The sequence below is a fragment of the Schistocerca americana genome, chromosome 11 (genome assembly GCF_021461395.2).
Source record: "Schistocerca americana isolate TAMUIC-IGC-003095 chromosome 11, iqSchAmer2.1, whole genome shotgun sequence".
NCBI classification, from domain to species: Eukaryota; Metazoa; Arthropoda; class Insecta; order Orthoptera; family Acrididae; genus Schistocerca; species Schistocerca americana.
In genome coordinates this window covers 168,687,566-168,708,711 of record NC_060129.1, presented here as the reverse complement: position 1 = coordinate 168,708,711, position 21,146 = coordinate 168,687,566, and the positions used below count along the sequence as shown (strand labels likewise).

General features: G+C 41.0%; 1 protein-coding gene across 1 annotated transcript in view; it reads right to left on the bottom strand.

Moving 5' to 3' along the window:
- The window catches only part of LOC124553474 (zinc finger protein 227-like), an 82,261-nt gene extending 61,946 nt beyond the window's left edge, over nt 1-20,315 (bottom strand). The window contains exons 1-3 of the mRNA XM_047127331.1: nt 20,088-20,315; nt 19,695-19,764; nt 7,924-8,001 (exon numbers count right to left, since the gene is read on the bottom strand). Of these exons, the coding sequence (XP_046983287.1) occupies nt 7,924-8,001; nt 19,695-19,764; nt 20,088-20,110 (171 nt within the window). The 5' untranslated portion in view covers nt 20,111-20,315. The remainder of the gene's footprint in view (nt 1-7,923; nt 8,002-19,694; nt 19,765-20,087) is intronic.
- Between the last annotated feature and the right edge of the window lie 831 nt (nt 20,316-21,146).

Below are 21,146 nucleotides of genomic sequence, written 5' to 3'. Positions count from 1 at the left end.
TTTCATGAGAGACAAGAAACTGTTATTGTTAAACTACTTGACAGACTGAACTGAAATTTTTGACATTTGTTGCTCGCTACTCATACATACTGTGAATGAAAATAATTTTCATACCTTCTAAAAATACCTTATGAAAAAAAAACTGAAAATTTATAACATAGATCCTTTCTCCAGTCAACAAGGGACTTTAGCACTTTTATGACTATCTTCAAAATTACACATTCTGGACTAAAGCTCAAATTCATTAACTAACTATTTGAAAATTATTTTCAACTGAACATGAAAACAGCTGCTTCATAGAATTCAAAGTTCTGGATAGTTCATAATTTGTCATGGCAAGTTATCACTTGCAGTCTGTCATTTCAATATCTCTTCATAAAAAAGAAAATCTCAGAATCTTCTCCATCGATGTACTTAACCATTTCCTGAATATCTTCAGTTTTCTTTTTTATTGATTCTAACCTTTTTCCATCACATAGCCTTTGCAAGCCAATTTGAATCGAAGCACGTACAGTTTTTGCCAGATTAACGGAGTAACTGACACAGCTGTTTACAAAGGGCACCATGTCACGACTCCTGGCTTTATTGCGTCATAACGAAATTCTTTGAACATTGCCACAGGATTTTTTTTGCCCCCCTCTCCCCTCGTGACGAGGCGTCTTGAGATGGGCCGTTTCCCTAGACTGTACATTTCTTTTGTACTGACGAAGCCACCATGTGTCAAAGTCCATTACGTCTTCACATTCCACCATAGCAGGAGAAATACTGTTTGCTATGATGTCCGCATCTCTTTAGGGGTGTAAACTCTGTCACATTCTTTACAGACTAATGGAAAAAATGGTAGAAGCCTACCTCAGGGAAGATCAGTTTGGATTCTGTAGAAATGTTTGAATACGTGAGGCAATACTGACCCTACGACTTATCTTAAAAGATAGATTAAGGAAAGGCAAACCTACATTTCTAGAATTTGTAGATTCAGAGAAAGCTTTTGACAATGTTGATTGGAATACTCTGTCTCAAATTCTGAAGGTGGCAGGGGTCAAATACAGGGAATGAAAAGCTATTTACAGTTTAGTTATAGGAGTTTAGGGGCATGAAAGGAAAGCAGTGGTTGGGAAGGGAGTGAGGCAAGGTTGTAGCCTATCCACAATGTTATTCAATCTGCATACAGACTATCAACTGTGCTAGGTTCCAACGTGCTGGTGGTCAAACGGATGCCACCATGGTGGATAGTATCGGGACAGTTTAAGACGAACAGCCGCGCAGATGCATAAACGAAACACTCAGTCTAGTTTCTAACAGATAAGGTGACGGTACAAACGCAGGAGGGTGGTTTGATCTGCTCCCCAGGAAGGACTGTTGAAGAAACTCAGGACATTGAGGGACCGCATACAGTGGGCTGCCAGGTAAGATACGTGGGAGGACCAAGAAAGTTTCCTATTGAGCATGAGCCCCAGGAATTTCAGTTTCAATAAATGGAAGAGCACAAGGACCAACATGTACAGGAGGTGGAAGAAACCAATTGCATCACCAGAAATTCATACAAACGGTTTTGTCAGTGGAGAAACTAAAGCCATTATCGATGCTCCGCGAATAAAGACTATAGATACATTGCCGAAGACGCCGCGAAGGAGAGAAGTCCGAGGAGAACTGCAATAGGTGGCAAAAATCATCAATGAAAAAGGAGCCAGAGATGCCCAGCAGGAGACAGGCCATTTGAGAGCTAGTGGCGATGGCAATGAGGACGACGGTCAGGGCGGAAACCTGAGGCACCACCCATGTGCACCTTGAAAACTCTGTCGTTCAAAAATTCCTTTAGAAAACGAGGGATGCTGCCTCAGAAGCCACACATGTAGAGTACGGAGGATACCCGTCCTTCGGTAGGTGTCGTAGGCTTTGTCCAAATCGAAAAACACAACCACATTCTGTGATTTCTGCAGAAAACCGTTCACGACACGGGTGGACAAAGTGATGAGACGGTCAACTGCAGAACGGCACGCTCGAAAGCCACACAGTGTAGTAGTTAGTAAATTGCGAAACTCGAGCCACCGTACCAGCCAGGCATGAAGCATACTTTGCATCACAGTATTTCATTTGAGTTCACGGACGTATCGTGACACTGCACTGAACAGATATTTGAAAGTTGTGCAGCGTTAGTTGAATTTAGTGATACTAAACTTCTATTTGTTGTTGTTTATAGGTCCCCTAACTCCAACTTCAGAGCATTTCTGCTCAAGCTAGAGAGGGTTCTTCATCCACTTTGTAGGAAGTACCAGAAAGCAGTTATATGTGGTAACTTCAATATTAATTTTATATATGATTGTGCAAGAAAAAGGATGTTGGTAGATCTCCTAAATTCATATGATCTGATGCAAACTGTATTGTTTTTCAACTAGGGTGCAGGTAGCACTGTCATAGACAATATTTTTATTCATTCTTCATTACTAGATGGGCATTCTGTTAGTAAAAGTGTGAATGGTCTTTCAGACCATGATGCACAAATTTTAACAGTAAAAGGCTTTTGTACTCAAACCAATGTTATACTTAATTACAAACTATGTAGGAAATCTAAATCATTAATGGAAAATCTCATATAAAGATGTGAAACAAATACTAACAAGGAGATAGAGGGGCTGGCCAGTACTTACCTCAGCTCAGTACAGCTGATAGATACACAAAAAACAGAACCAAAAATTTACGTTCCTAGCTTTCGGAACAAATGTTCCTTCATCAGGGAGGAGAGAGGGGAAAGAAAGGGAAGAAGGGAAAGTGGGATCAGTTACTCACAACCCAGGTTATGAAGCAACAGGGAAAGGAAAACAGGGAGGGTAGCAAGGATGGAGGCATGGTTGTCAGAGGGAAGCCAAAAATATTCTACTGTAAGTACTGTGGCAGCTTCAAACCAAAGAGGATGCATACAGAAGTAAAGAGGTATATATTATAAAGATAAACACAACTATGTAGGATGAAAAGACGCGTGAATGGCTAAAGAGGAAAGGGAAAGAGGAGAAGACTGAAGAGTTAATGGGAGTGAGGTTGTTTAACGTAGGTTCAGTCCAGGGGGATGGCGGGATGAAAGGATGTGTTGGAGTGCAAGTTCCCATCTCCGCAGTTCAGAGGGACTGGTGTTGGGTGGGAGAAGCCAAATGGCACATACGGTGTAGCAGGTTCCTAGGTCCCTAGAATTATGCTAGAGGGCATGCTTTGCTACTGGGTATTGGACATCTCTTAGGCAGCCAGTTCGTCTGTGTCCGTTCATGCGCTCAGCCAGTTTAGTTGTTGTCATGTCGATGTAAAGGGCTGTGCAGTGCAGGCATGTCAGCTGATAAATGACATGTGTAGTTTCACATGTGGCCCTGCCTTGAATTGCGCATGTTTTACCAGTAGCGGTATTATATTTTGGGGTAACTCTTCCCATTCTACAAGGATATTTTTGGCTCAGAAACGAGCAGTTCGGGCAATAAGTGGTGAGAGTTCATGAGCCTCTTGCCGATCTCTGTTCACGAGTCTGGGTATTTTGACATTTGCCTCTCAATATGTATATTCCTTATTGTCATTTCTTGTTACCAATATTAGTTCATTCCCAAGAATAAGAAGCCTTCACTCGGTTAATACTCGGCAGAAATCAAACCTGCATTTGGATCCGACTTCCTTAACTCCTGTGCAAAAAGGTGTGCAGTATACTGCTGCATCCATTTTCAATAATCTGCCACTCGAATTAAAAAAATCGTAGCAGTAATCCACGCACTTTCAAATCGAAACTGAAGAGTCTCCTCACGTGTTACTCCTCCTATTCTGTCGAGGAGTTCCTTGAAAAATTAAGATGATTCTTATTGTATTGCTGATAGCGTTTACTTAAAACTTATGAACCGACTTTTTCCATGTTATGAACATTTATTTTTATCTGTTATTACTTTTATGTCATAATTTCATGTACTGACACGTTCCATGACCTTGGAGATTTGCTCCTCAATTTGGTCCAACGGAACTTGACGTGTAAATAAATAAAAAATAAATCACCTTCCAAACACAGGTGACCTTGCAAACACAGCCGATGAGAGAAATTGGGCGGTAGTTAGAAAGATGGTGTTTGTACTTACCAGGCTTAGGTACTAGTACGACAGTGGCTCCACGCCAACATCTGGGAAATGTGCCCTCTGCCCAGATGCGGTTGTACATATGAAGCAGAAAGTGCTTGCCCGCAAGAGAAAGGTGCTGCAACATCTGAATGTGAACACATCTGGCCCTGGGACGAAGGAACAGGATGAAGCGAGAGCACGATCTAGGTCCCTCATAGTAAAGGCGACATTGTAGCACTCACAACTGTAAGGAGAGTAGGGAATCGCCTGAGCCGCCTCCACTCTTTTCCGGTAGATGAAGGCAGGGTGATAATGGGAGGACCTCAAAATGTCTGCAAAATGGAGGTCCAAGGTGTTGGAGAGAGCAATAGGGTCCACTATGGTGTTGTCTGCTACCATCAGGACGGAAATTGGGGAACGGATCTCGGTCACGGGGAGCTGTCGGAGGTTGGTCCACAGGATGGAAGAGGGAGTGGAACTGTTGAAAGAACTAGTGGATGAAATTCATCTAGCTTTTTTCCTATACCGAAGAATGCGACGACACTGTGCACCAACTGTTTTAATTAATGCATTTTGCCATCACAGAATGACGGTTAAAAACACGGAGAGCACGTCTCCGCACGTGTATTGCATTGTGGCACGCTTCAGTCCACCGATGGACAGGGACACGGTGTGGTAAAGAGGAAGTGCGAGGAACGGAATATTCCGCGGCAGTATGAATAAAGTTTGCAAGATATTCCACCTGGTCAACGCAACTGGGGAAATTTTGTTCATCGAAGGTTGCCAGGGAGGAACAAAGCCTCCAGTCGGCTTGAGTAATCTGCCATTTGGGTATGCACATACGTGAGGTAGGAGTCAGCAAACGGATACCACACGGGAAATGGTCACTAATATGTGTCAGAGACAACAGACAACTCGAGATGATGGGCAAGCTGGGCAGTGCAGAAGGATAGATCCAGCTGGGAATAGGTGTGTGGAGTCTGAAAGGAATGTGAGTGCTCCTGTGTTAAGGTAGAGGTGGTTAAGTTGCTTGAAATGGTCAGCCAAGAGGGCACTTTTCTGACAGGTCCCAGGCGAACCCCAAAGCGGATGGTGCACATTAGAGTCACCAAGCAGCAGAAAGGGGTGAGATAACTGTCCAATAAGTAGGAGGAAATCTGCCATGCTGAATGTCGAATGACAGAGGGATGTAAGTGATACAAGTGAGGAAAGAAAAGGCGAACTGCAACAGCTTGAAGGCCGACAGTTAGGAGATGAACGTCATCCCATATGAGCAGTATGACTTCCCCAGGAGGTGGAATGCCATCCTCTGAGCGGGTGGGCGGAATGTGAAAGAAAGCTCAGAGGGGACAGTTTTGCTTGCTGTAGGCAGAGAACTAATGGATGTTGCAATTTTAAGAGAAGCCGTACATCCTCGTTGAAGGCCACAAACGTTACATTGAAGGAGTCATAATGAGGAAAGGGGAAGAAGGAAAAAACGAAGGAGTGTCACCTCGGCAGCTGCCAAGTGCCAGCCTTCAAAGACACTGTTACATGACATGGAGACTGGAGGATCCTGCTCCATCAGATCTACAAGACGTAGGCATTCTCCCTCTGTCGATATGCGAAGTCGAGGGCAGAGAAACGGTTGTCGGCGCACATCGGAGACAGGGAGGTCAGCCAAAAGAGGGTATCACGTGGCGACACTGTCAAAGAGGCTCTCCGAGTCGGAGAAGGAGAAGACCGTTTGACTTTGTTTGACTTCTTGGAACCTTTCGGCTTGGCAGACGAAGACTCAGATGTTTATTAGCTGGAGGGATGCAAGAAGTCTTTGAGGGAGTATTCCTTCTGTCCTTTCTGGCCAGTTGGTTGTGGAGCAGGAGACTTCACCCTGGGAGGCAAATGTTTGGTGGTTTATTGCACAACTGAACCAGGAGACAGCGATACTAGTGTGACACTGCGCAATTTCACATCGTCAGAGCTGAATTTGAGATCGCACCTCTGCGTGGCCACGTCCTCCGTGGACCGAAATCCATAAAGCACAATACTGTAAGTGCCAGATGGTAGTCCTTGCGAGTGACAGGTAAGGCACTTTTTCCTTTACCCAGATCACCTGAACAGCCCACTCATCGAGATACGTGGGATAATCTCGAGACGAGGCAGCACGGTCGTCATTACAGTTATGTGCAGAAATGGAGGTGGACAACCACCCTCGCGAACATGCCTACCACAGGTTACAGATTTGGCCGGGTGTCAACGAGACATTCGAGTGTGGTGGAAATGATGGCAATGGTAGCAGTGCATCAGGTTCAGAAAGTACAGTCGGACTGTGGTAACTTTGTAGCCTGCTTTGATGTTGGACAGAAGCACCACTCTATCAAAAGTGAGAAGTAGTGTGGGTTGGCACTAAGGAGGAATCTATCTGTTTCATTACCCCATGGACGGCAATGAAAACCTGACCAGAGAGTTACGTTTGGATTTCTGCCTCAGTCAGACCGTCGAGCAGTCTAGTGTAAAATACACCAAGGGAAGAATTCAGAGTTCTATGGGCCTCAACATGATCATAATAACTGTGGAGAAGTGGCAAGCAGTAGTTGTGCTTGAGAATCACAAGTAGTATCCAAAAGCAAAGTGCCATCGGTAAACGAGAGCAAGATTTCACAGGGCTGGCAATTACATCAACACCTTTCTGATTAAGAAACTTATTTCCCATTGCAAAGGACTGATGATCTTCAGTATGTGAAACCACGAGAAACCGTGGAACAGTTGGGAGGGTCTTTGAATCGTTAGCCTCATTCCACTTACGTTACGTAGCCACTGACTGAAGATGATTGGCTCAGACGCGTGGGTCAGCCTTTGGGAGAGCACAGGGAGAAAAAAAAGAGGCACCTCAAACCCTGAAGTGGAGGAGGGATAGGAGAAGGTAAATGAAGAAAGGAAAAAAGGAATGAAAAACTGGTGAAACTGTTCTTATGTCCACTACTGAAAATGGGGAACACATTCCCAAAAACACCCCAGACATGTTTCCCAATGGAAAAGGAATAGTAAGAGGATAGATGGAAGTGAAAAGATGCTGCAAAGGCTGTGGGCGCCTCGGTAGCCGAGCACAAGCGATAATGAGCAGTGAACCCCCCTGGGGAGATCAAATCGATGATGATACTGATGTGGGACTTCGAGTTCCACTCTGATGATTGCTCTATTCTTGTGTTCTGTTGTCTCTAGGTTGACTGCTTCCAACTTTACATTGTGTTTGGCCACAATTCACCCATTTCCGCCAACATCGTTCGAATAGTGGCACTGCTCAAATTTCAATTTTGAGTGTTTTGACAATTACTCCAATTGGGTTCTTTGAGGCCAATTACATGCCCTGTCTCAAAGGGTGACACCTGCATATATTATTCACATACTTGTGTGTGAGGCATAGTTACTGTCCAGCTGAGTACACAGGATGAAATTCACGAAGTCCTTATGCCTTGGTGTCAATATGTCCCCTGTTTACTATCCTTGCCAGTTGGGCGGTGAAACTGTGCTGCAGTATCACACATTCATCCATTGGCAACCACAGTACACAGTTTTACATCTTCCATCAATACCTTTACAATTATCAGTTTGTGACCAATTTGCGTAACTGCTTCATAGTGTATATTTTTTTTCCCTTCTTCTCAGAGTGTAATAGGAAAGAAGCACAAAGCTCATAGTTTAGTTAAAAAAATAATTCAATACATTCCCTGCAAACATCCATTAAAAGTTACACACTAAAGACCTTACATATGTAAACTGATAATCCTACATCTGTTGAATACGATTATTAAACAAACAGCAACCTTTTGTGAAAAATTAAAATACTAATGTAGCGAACACATACCTCTGGTCTGTAATCTTCGAATTCCAGTTCTTCAAATTCCAGACCGAGTTCTTTTTTCACCGTCACAATGCCAGTATCCTAGAAAATAAGTTATTTTTTCCTGTAATTGTGGTGTGTATACACACACAGCAGTAACAGCAATCATATATTGATGAAACATTTGGCAACAAGGTATATTTAAGAGTATGTCGTAATGAAACACAATTGCAGGGACATTTGCTGAACAGTAGATTAAGATACTGTTTTACAAAATTAATGACTGCACTTTTTTCAGTTACATTTTACCTGAAGTTTCACGTCTGAGGTACAAAAAGGTGCCTATGTGATTGGTGTATTGTATGGAAATATTTATTATAATGTCATTCTTTTCCAGATTTTTCTGTGACACTTCACGGAACATTTTTATTTTTAATTTTAAAAGAAATTAATTATTTTACAGGTTCCATTTGTTCAATTTGACGAGGAATGGTACGTATTTCACACTTTACAATATTTTGGTTGTGGTACCTCTTCTAACATTTTATTACCCCTTAAATCAAGAACCGTCATATCTTTCCAAAAGTAAACTCAATTTTTCATAATAAAAAATAAATAAATAAATAAAAATAAAAAAACAATCATATAGAAGAAAATACAAAGTGTGTATTAATTTGGTGATGGGACACTTTCAGTAATTTTTACAAAAGCTTTGTTTGAAAGTTACGTAGAATAACATAATTATTTTTACAAATTTTCTTATATCAAGAGGAATGTTTTCTTTGTAACTGTTCACTCATGGATGCACAAAACTATGTACGTAAATTAATTTGACCAATTACCGGCTATGGAACAATCCATAACTTCATACTGAAATATATCATTTGTCATACACACCAAAAGCAAGTTAGTCTTTATTTTAGGCTGAAATGAGGCATACTCTGTCTACATGTGGAGTTTTATGTTAGATTCATCATGCTCTGAATGGTATGTGCTCTACATGTCACTTTTTATGTTGAAAACGGATTTATATTGAAAATGCATTTGAAAGGTTTTAAGAACTTAACTGAGGACAGTGATTAAAATGATATCTGCAGATGCCAGCAGAAAGACTAGTTAGCGATATGCAAAGAGCTGATGCATAGGTATCGCTGTTTGCCACGACTAGATGGGAAATAAAATGTGAATAAATATCTTCACTAGCCAGAATGAGATTTTCACTCTGCAGCGGAGTGTGCGCTGATATGAAACTTCCTGGCAGATTAAAACTGTGTGCCCGACCGAGACTCGAACTCGGGACCTTTGCCTTTCGCGGGCAAGTGCTCTACCAACTGAGCTACCGAAGCACGACTCACGCCCGGTACTCACAGCTTTACTTCTGCCAGTACCTCGTCTCCTACCTTCCAAACTTTACAGAAGCTCTCCTGCGAACCTTGCAGAACTAGCACTCCTGAAAGAAAGGATATTGCGGAGACATGGCTTAGCCACAGCCTGGGGGATGTTTCCAGAATGAGATTTTCACTCTGCAGCGGAGTGTGCGCTGATATGAAACTTCCTGGCAGATTAAAACTGTGTGCCCAACCGAGACTCGAACTCGGGACCTTTCCTTCAGGAGTGCTACTTCTGCAAGGTTCGCAGGAGAGGTTCTGTAAAGTTTGGAAGGTAGGAGACGAGGTACTGGCAGAAGTAAAGCTGTGAGTACCAGGCGTGAGTCGTGCTTCGGTAGCTCAGTTGGTAGAGCACTTGCCCGCGAAAGGCAAAGGTCCCGAGTTCGAGTCTCGGTCGGGCACACAGTTTTAATCTGCCAGGAAGTTTCATCTTCACTAGCATTCAACAGACCTGGACCTTCACATCATCCCCTAGAGAATTTAACATTTGAAGCCACAAATACATCCACAAAAATAGGATGAGCATTAAAATATATCTCTCATTGTAAAACTACTTTAGAGCTTTTTTTATAACTTTGCTGTGTCTTATGCTATATAACTATAGCACTTTTAAAATTAGTTGCGACTCTTTACATTTGGCTACCTGGAGGGGGACATGACACCGCTGCCTATGAGACAGCATAGTTGAGCCAGCTTTCCCTAACAAGCTGCCAGTCGTTCTGCCGGTAAAGTGCCCCTGTTACCACACCACAAATAAACTGTACCACACGCATTAGATGCGTCAACATTCACCAGGTCTCAAAGCCGCATTTTGTGGCATTGGAATGCTCTGTTGTCATCAGGTATTGTGACTAAGTGTTTTGGATTTGATTTGAATTAATAACAACAGTTCAGTACATCTGAATATGATATTTGCAATAAAAGTGTCCTCCAGGAAAATGTTCACCAGCTGTGAAGATAACATTCTGCTGCGAAACATCCACGGAATTCTCTGTTGGGAAATACGGAAGCGTCCGATCCCACCCGTCTGCTTTGACCCATGACGTCACAAATATGGCGGAAACGACCATAAATCACGATTCCAATATGGTGCACATAAAGTTGGTACGCACACGTTATAAGGACGAAAATACATCGAAAAACAAACACACACACTTTCCACAAAAAGCCTAATGACACTAACAGGACAAGGGCGGAAATTGGGGTGTTTTTGGGTGGGGGGCAAACTAAATATAAACAAATTTAGACACCCACCCCCATATAAAACCACACAAAATGACGAAAAAAACGACTTCACAAAACTCCCCAAATACCACTAAACACAATGTCATCTGGAATCGGACACTTCCCTTGACCTATATAGCTCAACAGCAGCTCCCAATCCCATAAATTAGGGTCCAACACTTCCCTTGGCCTATATAGCTCAAAAACATCTCCCGATACCAATATCAACATACACAGCCACACATTGGGATCGAACACTTCCCTTGACCTGCGCACTGTTAATTTTATCTGTCATATCCATTCCTGACAAAAACAACAATCGATTAATTCTACTGAAATTACCACACGATGTACAGCGAACAACACTAAATTAACCTTCACACAAAATCGTTAATTCACTGAAACGAATTCCACTACAAACACAGCCGACACACTAACAATTCTGGATAATGAGCAAAAGCAAACTGAGCCCATTACACCACACAAACGAAAACCCTGAACATACCACCAGAGAGCACAACAAACCACAACACGACGACATCTACAAACACGCCACACTCACAAACCAAACTCCGCGCCGTCATGACGTCACGGGTCAAAGCCGACGCGTGGGGTCGGACACTTCTGTCGACCCCTCTGTTGTGATGTGTAAATCTCCAACAATGCTGTGGAGGAAAGTGGATATTTTGCTCTGGGTACAAAGAAATGTTCCACGAGATAAAGTTGAAATTAGCATGTACAAGGTGGCGTTCATGGAACCTGTAGTGCTGTACAAGCCAAAACTTCACACTACCAGGTCAATGAACTAGCTGTAGGCAAACTGTACAGTTTAATCAGGCTTCCTCTGTATCATGCTCATTTAAATCCGACAGAATATATGGGACTAGGTCAAAAAATGTGGCCAACAACAGCATAAAGTTTACATTCGCTGAGGTCGAAATGCTGACGAAAGATGCCACTGCGAATGTTATATGACAGGACTGGTCTCAAGTTGTCAGCCACAGAATGAAGATAGTTGAGGAGACTGATTCATGAACGATTGTGACAAGTTTTGAGGGATACATAACTTCTCTTATTGCCATGTTAAATCTGCTTCTTTTGTCAAAACAAACTGGAGTTTAGAAATATTCATCCCTCTAACATCTAGCGCAGTTGAAACTGTGACAATGTTGAAAGAGTGTATTATTAAACAAACAACTGAGTCCAAGTCAGGTCAATAGTTTATGAAACAGCTCATTCTCAGTATAAAAATAAATAGGTGTCATTTATATTGTACAAAACCACAGCAGTTCTCATTTCACAAGCTATTGACGGTCCTCAATAATAATGCTATTTCATTGAAAAAATATGTAGTTACTCGAATGTCACGAGAGACACGGAAGTTTCGCATATTAATCATATGCCGAAACGCACTCGCCTTGCCCACTATCATCTACAAAAACCATTTATGAGATATTAGGAATTTATCAATATTTTGTTCTAATTTTTTCACCACTGCACGAGTCTGTGATGAAGCACTTTACATACATTCCATTTTCATGAGACTGGAAACAGACAACAATAGCCTTTCAAGTTTAAAGAATAATTCAATGTATTATCTAGACCTAATATGCAGTAACATGCAACCTAACAAGTACCAAACACAAATTCATGACAATACTTATTTTTCATTACAAAATAAGAATTTCTTGCAGTAGTTTACATACTATCGAAATATCACAGTAACTGTGACCATTAAAGAAATGAGACAGGGTTCACCACAAAGCTGACGAATTAAACCATAAGATGCGCGAGAATAAGAGTTTATTACTACATAGCTTCTTTAAAATTGTTTGAGAAAGATGGGAGATCGGCCGGCTAGCACGGCTTGCTGTTCATGTAGTCAAGCGAACATGCCTGGTTCTGTGCCGAGTAGGCCTGGCACTATATTTAGGAAAGATATCTGAATGGTCCGAAAGTGCCAGTTGGCCGTAAATATCTAAGAGTGTGAGGTCATCCACATGAGTGCTAAAAGGAACTCGTTAAAATTTGATTACACGATAAATCAGTCTAATCTAAAAGCCGTAAATTCATCTAAATACCTGGGTATTACAATTACGAACAAGTTAAATTGGAAGGAACACACAGAAAATATTGTGGGGATCGCTAACCAAAGACTGCATTTTATTGGCAGGACACTTAGAAAATGTAACAGACCTACTTAGGAGACTTCGGGAGGATGACGGTTCAATCCCGCGTCCAGCCATCCTGATTTAGGTTTTCCGTGATTTCCCTAAATCGCTCCGGGCAAATGCTGGGATGGTTCCTTTGAAAGGACACGGCCGACTTCCTTCCCCATCCTTCTCTAATCCGCTGAGACCGATGACCTCGCTGTCTGGTCTCCTTCCCCAAACAACCCAACCCTACTAAGGAGACTGCCTACACTACGCTTGTCTGTCCTCTTTTAGAATACTGTTGCATGGTGTTGGATGCTTACCAGACAGTACTGACGGAGTACATCAAAAAAGTTCAAAGAAAGGCAGTGAAATATGGGAGAGAGTGTCACTGAAATGATACAGGATTTAGTCTGGAAATCATTAAAAGAAAGGCGTTTTTCGTTGCGACGGAATCTTCTGTCTTCTCAAGACATTCCAATCACTAACTTTCTCCTCCGAATGCAAAAATATTTTGTTGACTCTGATCTACATAGGGAGAAACGATCACCACGATAAAATAAGGGAAATCAGAGCTCGTACGGAAAGATATAGGTGTTCATTCTTTCCGCGCACTATACGAGATTGGAACAATAGAGAATTGTGAAGGTGGTTCGATGAATCCTCTGCCAGGCACTTGAATGTGATTTGCAGAGTATCCATGCAGATATAAATACTGCAGTCACCTGCTGACATGCCCAGCACACACTGGCAACTACACTTCCCTCCACTCGCACCGTACTGGACTTATTGTAAACACACTATACACACATTCATAGCTATATGACTAACTTAAAAATACATTTAATTAGCATCAAATGTTGTATCAATGATTTCTAAATGGACATGGGGAGCTGCAGCATTAAAATGTCTACAGCCAGCCAAATCTTTAATATGAGAAAGGTTGCTTACAACATATGGGAATTCAACTAGCAAACTTATACCACTCACAAACTTCGAGAAGGTGACCACTATTAAAATATGGTAGCTTTTAGTAAATAAAAATTGCTTTTTTGGGGGGGGGCGGGGGGAGGAGGGGGGAGGGGGGGGATTTGCCTTATGGTGCAAAAATGATGAACAAATAAAAAAGGTGCTTCTGCTGAAGAATCTAATCTTAACCGACAAGTTGAGCACTAAATACCAAAAGAAGTGCAGTGCAGTTGCACAAGATATTGAAAATGTAGTGTTGCACATCAAAGGCAAGAAACTGGCACCACTGAGTACTTCCAGATTCCTCAATTATTCTACAATTATGGGCAACAACAACAACAACAACAACAACAACCACATCATTATCCCTTTGTGACCTTTCATATTGGTAGAAGATTATTCAGTTCTTTCCTGTTTTGTCTGAATGCCTCCAATCATGAATTCCAAGCTCTGAAATCCAAAAACAGGTAATGTCATCCAACTTCTACCGTGCCCTCAGAAAACATCTCAAAGGCAAGTTGTTGCTTGGGAAAGCTAGTTAAGATTTTAGTGAGACCAGGTATTGTAATCTGGACAGTATCATAATTTGATGAATAGCAAGTTGGCATATTTGAAACAAAGCTCTTGAGACAAATTCTGGGACCAGTGGAAAAAATGTGTGGTGGTGGAGATTCAAATACGGAGAAAATAATGTGTGCAGAGAACGAGATGTTATTAGTTGCACTAAGATTAAAAGACTGGAAAGGGCACGAGTGGTACTCGGAGCTAAGGATAGAATGATTAAGACAATATTAAATGCAGTGTGTGAAGGAATCGCAAGGGTTTAAAGAGCAAGCTGAGGTGGGAGGAATGTGTCAAAGAGGAATTAGCCAAAAATTGGAATTCGTGATTGGAGGCATTCAGACAAAACAGGAAAGAACTGAATAATCTTCTACCAATATGAAAGGTCACAAAGGGATAATGATGTGGTTGTGGTTGTTGTTGTTGTTGCCCACAATTGTAGAATAATTGAGGAATCTGGAAGTACTCAATGATGCCAGTTTCTTGCCTTTGATGTGCACCACTACAGAGGTTGGCAACTTGCTCTAAATGCAAGATTTTGCACTTCACAAAACAAAGAAACTTAGTACCCAATGGCTATAATATCAGTCAGTCACTGTTGGAATCGGCCATCTCAACTCGTACAAATACCTGGGTGTAACACTTTGTAGGGATATGAAAGGGAATGATCACATAGGCTCAGTCATGGGTAAAGCAGGCTGTGAACTTCGGTTTATTGGTAGAGTACAAGGCAGTCTACAAAGGAGATTGCTTATAAATCACTTGTGTGACCAATTTTAGAATGGTGCTCAAGTGTGTGGAACCTGTACCAATCAGAACTAACAGGGTATATTAAACACATACAGAGAAGGGCAGCATAAATGGTCCCCGGTTTGTTTGATCCATGGGACAGTCTCACAGGGATGCTGAAGGAACTGAATTGGAAGACGCTTGATGATAGATGTAAACTAGCACGAAAAAGTCTACCAACAAAGTTTAAAGAACCAACTTCAAATGATAACACTAGGAATAAACAGCAAACCCACACATATCGTTCACATAAGGGTCGTAAGGAGACGATTAGAATAATTACTACACACACACACACACACACACACACACACACACACACACACACACAGAGGCATTCAAATAATCATTTTTCCTGCACTCCATATGTGAGTGAAACAGAAAGAAACCTTAGTAACTTATACAAGTACCCTCTGTCATGCACCTCACAGTGGTTTGCAGAGCACGGATGTAGATAGATTCTCAAGACAAAAATTTGTTCTTCCAGAAACCAAGCTCGTAAAGATAATTTCAAACTGACAACCTCCTCCTAACGAACAGCTCCACAGCTTCATGGCTGAAAAGAAGCTTATTTGTAGGGTACTCCTGGTATTGATAAGCAAACCCACATCTGCACATTGCATCCTGCTTTAATATGCCTATCTTTGATATGCCTATCTTTGTTATCCACATATCTTAACCTCATTTCTGGCCCGGAGTTTCCAGTGAAGAATGAGCTGATGTTCTTTTGTCATTCATATTTTCCTTTCTTTCCTTCTCCTTCCCAATTCTCAGCAATCTAGATTGCTTTCCTTCTCCTTCCCAATTCTCAGCAATCTAGATTGCTGACCGTAAGGAGCAGCAGCCATTCTGTAACATTCCGAATCAGACTGCCACTACTGCACACACTGCAAAATGACTGCACACAGAACACAAATTCATGACTTGGTCCACGAATTGGTATCCCGCTTCCAATGTTCAATATTTTTGCAGCCGGTGAACGTGTTCTTAGATGACCTCTCTTATTGAGAATCGCACATTCAGACATGCCGCACTGTTATTACTAACGCAACACCAACACAAAACACTTGTCCACAACACCTGATGACTGCCAGACAATTCAATGTGAAAATGAACAACTACAGTAGAGCTGTTGAACATAGGTGTATCACTTGGTTCTGTTTATCCACAGCATCGCAACAGTGGTGCACTAGCAAGCACACCGACAGCAGCGCGGTACGGAAAGCAGACATGCCATCAGTGTTACCTCAGCTAAGGCATCTCGTCTCTTCCTGTGAGCCAGAGGTCAAAATTTGGAACTTATTTTAAACGCACTATACAAATTCCCAGGGTTATGTACAGACAATTTGTCAAGCCAGTGAGTGGAAGTAACAGAAGGTGAGGCATCGCCAGAAGAGGAAGAAATAGCAGCACGTGAGATGTGCAGTGTAGCAAGCAGGCAAAAGCAGTGGTTCCATCCCATCTTAAGGATTTTGTAACCTCAAGCTTAAAAAGTAGGCGACCACCACAGACAGTACAACTAAATGTTAAACAGTCTTCCATCAAATCATAAAAAATAATGTTCAGCCACGAGAAGTACATTTGTGAACACTATGTACTTCACATGAAGAAACAAGCAGCCTTAGTTGCAGTGATCAAATTTTTTATTATTTCCCACTGACTCATTTCATCTTTATTTAGGCACCATCCGACTGCCCTAACCGGAAGAAAAACAAAATTTCATAACAGTGGTATTAGCCCATTTAGTGAGATTGGATTACCAAGAAAGGATATAAGAACTTACTAGCATTTGGTAGATACTTTGGGATACAGTGCACAAAATATCCCAGTATGTAAATACCCTTGTCAAAGGGAACAGTACTATAAAATAGAATAAAACACTAGATGATCTAAAGGTTTTTTTTTTTTTTTTAAATGTGTAACCTGCTTTGTCCCCAAAGTGACAATCTACACTAGAAATAAGAAGAAAGCAGCAGATTACCATATTATGCCATATGGCACAGTCCAACGCAAACCAAACAGTATCAAGCTTACAGTAAATCTTTACATCAAAAACATGCCTACAATGTTGTGCATATTCTGGCTGCATGCATCACACTGGATATGGAAACATACAAGGCCCCTAAGACCAGAACATGTGGCCCTCAGCAGATGGCACCTGCTGGTTGTGAGCTATGATAGTGTTCAATTGCTAAATCTCATCATAAAAGCAAACCATAACAGTAATTACAGATGACTGCTGTTCTAAAAATTGCCGATAAGATGCTTACATTAACAACGAGAACAATCATGGGGAATAAAACGAAAACCATAGCATATAAAGAATACATTGCCATAATGGGAAAGCATGAAAGTACAGGGGGAAGCTCTAATTACCAATTTTGAGTGTCTCAAGTAATATTATAGCCAACAACATTGTGCATACCCGAATCTCCCTAAAACCAGACTACACCCCTCACCCCTTCCCCCGATGCAGGAGTTAGTGCCACACTAGCTACACGTCACTACTGACTAACAATGTCAATGCTTTGTCCAGATGCCAAGCAAGTGCAGCAGCTACGTCGCAAAATAAACATCCATGAGATGCTGATAAATGCAAATACAAACATACAGTTCAATTGTACATCTTACTGACCATAGGTGGACAGTAAACGAAATTCTGTATTTAGCTTTAACCTCATATGAATTTGCATCTTTCCACAGTAGATTCTCCTTGAAAGGTAGGGGTTCAATCGTCTACTCTTACAGACAATGTAGCAACAGGTAAAGACAAGAATAAATGATTATATATAATGATCAAAATCTATGTCTGTTAGATCATCTGCATCAGATATTAGAAGTAAAAATGTATGTAGAAATATGTAGAGTGGGAGGAAGTGTATGTTGAAATAACAGATAAAAATGTTTTACTGTCCATATTTAAATTAAAATTTGAAGAGAAATTTCTCAAAACATTGCATTCCATCCCAACTTCAGAGAGAAATACATGGATGAGTAGACGTATCAACAAATCCTCAAACACTTATTTACCTCACTTCCATGAAAACTAGTCTCACAGACACAGCCTTTTTGCAATTTAATGAAATCTTTGGGAGATTTTATAGTAAGCTACTGCTATCCACTAAAAAACCTTACAAGCCATCAATACTATTTATAACAGAAACTAAAAGTAAAGAAGCCTGCAATATTAGAACATAGAAAACGGCAAGATTGTGCAAACAAAAATTAACAAATTAAAAACAAAGACAGTCAAACCATCCAAAAGAAATAGCAAACTTTGTGAATAAGCACTTCAATAACATTGTTAAGAAATTAAAACAAATTTTCTGACACGTACATCTTACCCACCCTGGATCAGCAACCAATCTCAGTTGTAGTCTGTCGAGAGAGAGAGAGAGAGAGAGAGAGAGAGAGAGAGAGAGAGAGAGATATCGTGGTGGTGGGGGGGGGGGGGGGGGGGGGGTGACAAGAATAATATGCTAACTAAAAAATAAAAATAAGAGGTCAACTGGTGTTGCTGAAATCCCAGTTTGTGTCAAAGAATGCATGAATACCATAAAAGTCCCACGGACAAGGATGTTACCAATTTCCCAAGGTTCAGATGCTGAGAAAGAATACAGTTTTCTGATGACAGCAACATAATTAGCACAGCTAAAGCTCCAACACAACTCACAGAAAATTCTAATGCAGCCCTGAAAATGGCCTCACCTGCTCACTAAAAAATAACATACCTTTAAATCTAAAAGAAAACTGATTCTATATGCTTCTAGTTCAATAAAGCACACAATGATCATACAACAAGTACAAAGGATGATGTATTGGATTGAATTTAGACTGCTAGATTTCAACAGAAAATGTAAAGGCTTCGGTAAAAAAGACTATCCACAGAATATTATGCTCTGTGAATCCTTGCACCAGTTTCCAATATTTCATGCCCCAAAGTGACCTATTTTTGTTACAATACAAATACTTCAGTTATACGGACTCTTCAAGATACAGAAAAGGTCTCTGTGTATAACAAATAGTAGCAACAAGGCCACTGTACAGGTTCATTCAAAAATCTAGAAATTCTGACTGTACCATGTGAATACATCATCCAAACAGCTGTTACATTGTGCATGAGTATTTAATGTAACTGTAGACAGCCAGTTAATATTCCTGTATACCCCATGAATTAAGCAAGAATACATTATTATAAATACTGTAAGACTAATTAAAGAATCCATGAAACGTTTATCAGATAAGAAATATTGCCCCCCAATTGATGGCATCCATACAGCCTATGTATTGATCTAAACGTGGATAACTATACCAAAGTTTCTCATTAAAACACAAATGAAGTATGAAATGTTCTATACCCAAGCATCATATGTTTCCATAGAATAAAAAATAAAAAATTATTGTTGAAAGTGGTGGCGTTCTGTGCATACATGGTTTACTCTACCATTAAACCACAACAAACAAATTTGCTGCTTGATTTTTCAAATTGCTTCGCCAGAGGGGAGTGCGGTCCGTTGCGAAGAAACATTTTGTGGTAACGAAGTGAAAATGGCTACAACCAAGGCGGTCCCCATCCTCAATCTAAGCAATCCACCTGTTCATATGCTGAATGTGATTTTCAGGAAGTTACAAATGTCCCACAACCTCAATATCTAAGCCACATAGTTTAATTAAACAAGCTCATCCCGCCACTAAGGATGTGAAAACATACCATGTCCTCCTGTTTCACATAACCCATAATGCCTTTAGCTGAATGATCGTTCAAACCCGCGTTGAACATTCTGAAACAGAAAAAGACAGGTGTAAGATTATAAATGGGTTTACAATATGATATCGTCTGCAAGTAAAGACGTATAATTTTCACAAAACAATCCTCGATTTAGTCAACGCGTTGAAACCGATTCCTAAGACAACGCGGATACAACTTTTACATCTCACTGTTACTTGGACATGCTGAAAACTTTAAATGTGCCTCTCATAAATCAGGATTCCAGCTCAACTATACTTACACGCAAACACGAAAACAACAAACACACAAAGACTTGTAGAAGAAATCAGAACAACAAAAAACCACACGAACTCAACCAATTTTTAAATATCGAACCTTCTGCTACTCAGGTACGGCATGATCCTAGGAGTTCATTTTCAGGTTAGCCACACTTTCGGGTCTAAATTTCACGGTATACTTCTAAAATTTCTTCGCGTATCAAATGTACACCGTACTAACAGGAACAGGGAAACAATCACATTTACAAGTATAATGTTCACAAGTATCCAAAACAGATACCAAACGACTAATCTGCTGAAATCATACAAAGAGATTGTGGCGACGTCGTTTATCCACTGCGCCAAAAACAGCGGGTGAAAGCTGGAGCTGATAGATATCTATCTTTGCCGTAGTCGGCTTGGTTACGAGTTGTTCATTCTTGTTAGTTTTTGATCTGTGCTTGGAAAATAAAATGTTTTCTCATCCCATGAAAAAGCTGTTACTTCATAAAATATAAAGGCTCCCATAGTGGTGACCCCGAAAAATCGTAGCAGAAGCATAAAGAAAATATATATACCGAAGAGAATAATGAATTCAGAGACAAAAGCATGGGGCAGTGGAATCAAGATTGAAGACTACAGTCTTTTCGACCAAGGATCGCGGTCCACGCCCTTTGATTCGCCACAAAACGGAACGACAGATGTTAACGCAAAAGACGGGAGTACCTACGCGCGACACGGAAATGTTAAGCTTTCCGCGTTCTTGCCGACGCGCCCCCAGCTTTGGTTTACGCGGGCTGAATGCATATTTAGGCAGCGTGGGGTGTCTAACAACATTGACAAATTTAATATAGTGGTTTCACATCTAAATTTAGAAGTGATAGAGCAAGTAGAAGAAACCTTGTCGCAACAAAACTACTTTGTGCTAAAGGAAGCTCTCATACAGCATTATACGTTGTCACCAGATTTGCGACTACAAAAAATTTTCGCATGCGAAGATTTGGGCGACAAGACTCCGTCACAAGTACTAAAAACCTTACGCACATTAGCCAGCCCGGAACTCCTACCTGAAGAGTCTTTACGTCTAATATGGCTTCGTAAACTTCCTGCCAACATCCGTGCCGTCATTGCAGCAGAAACAGACTTACCATTGAAAGTCTTAGCAAAAAAGGCAGAC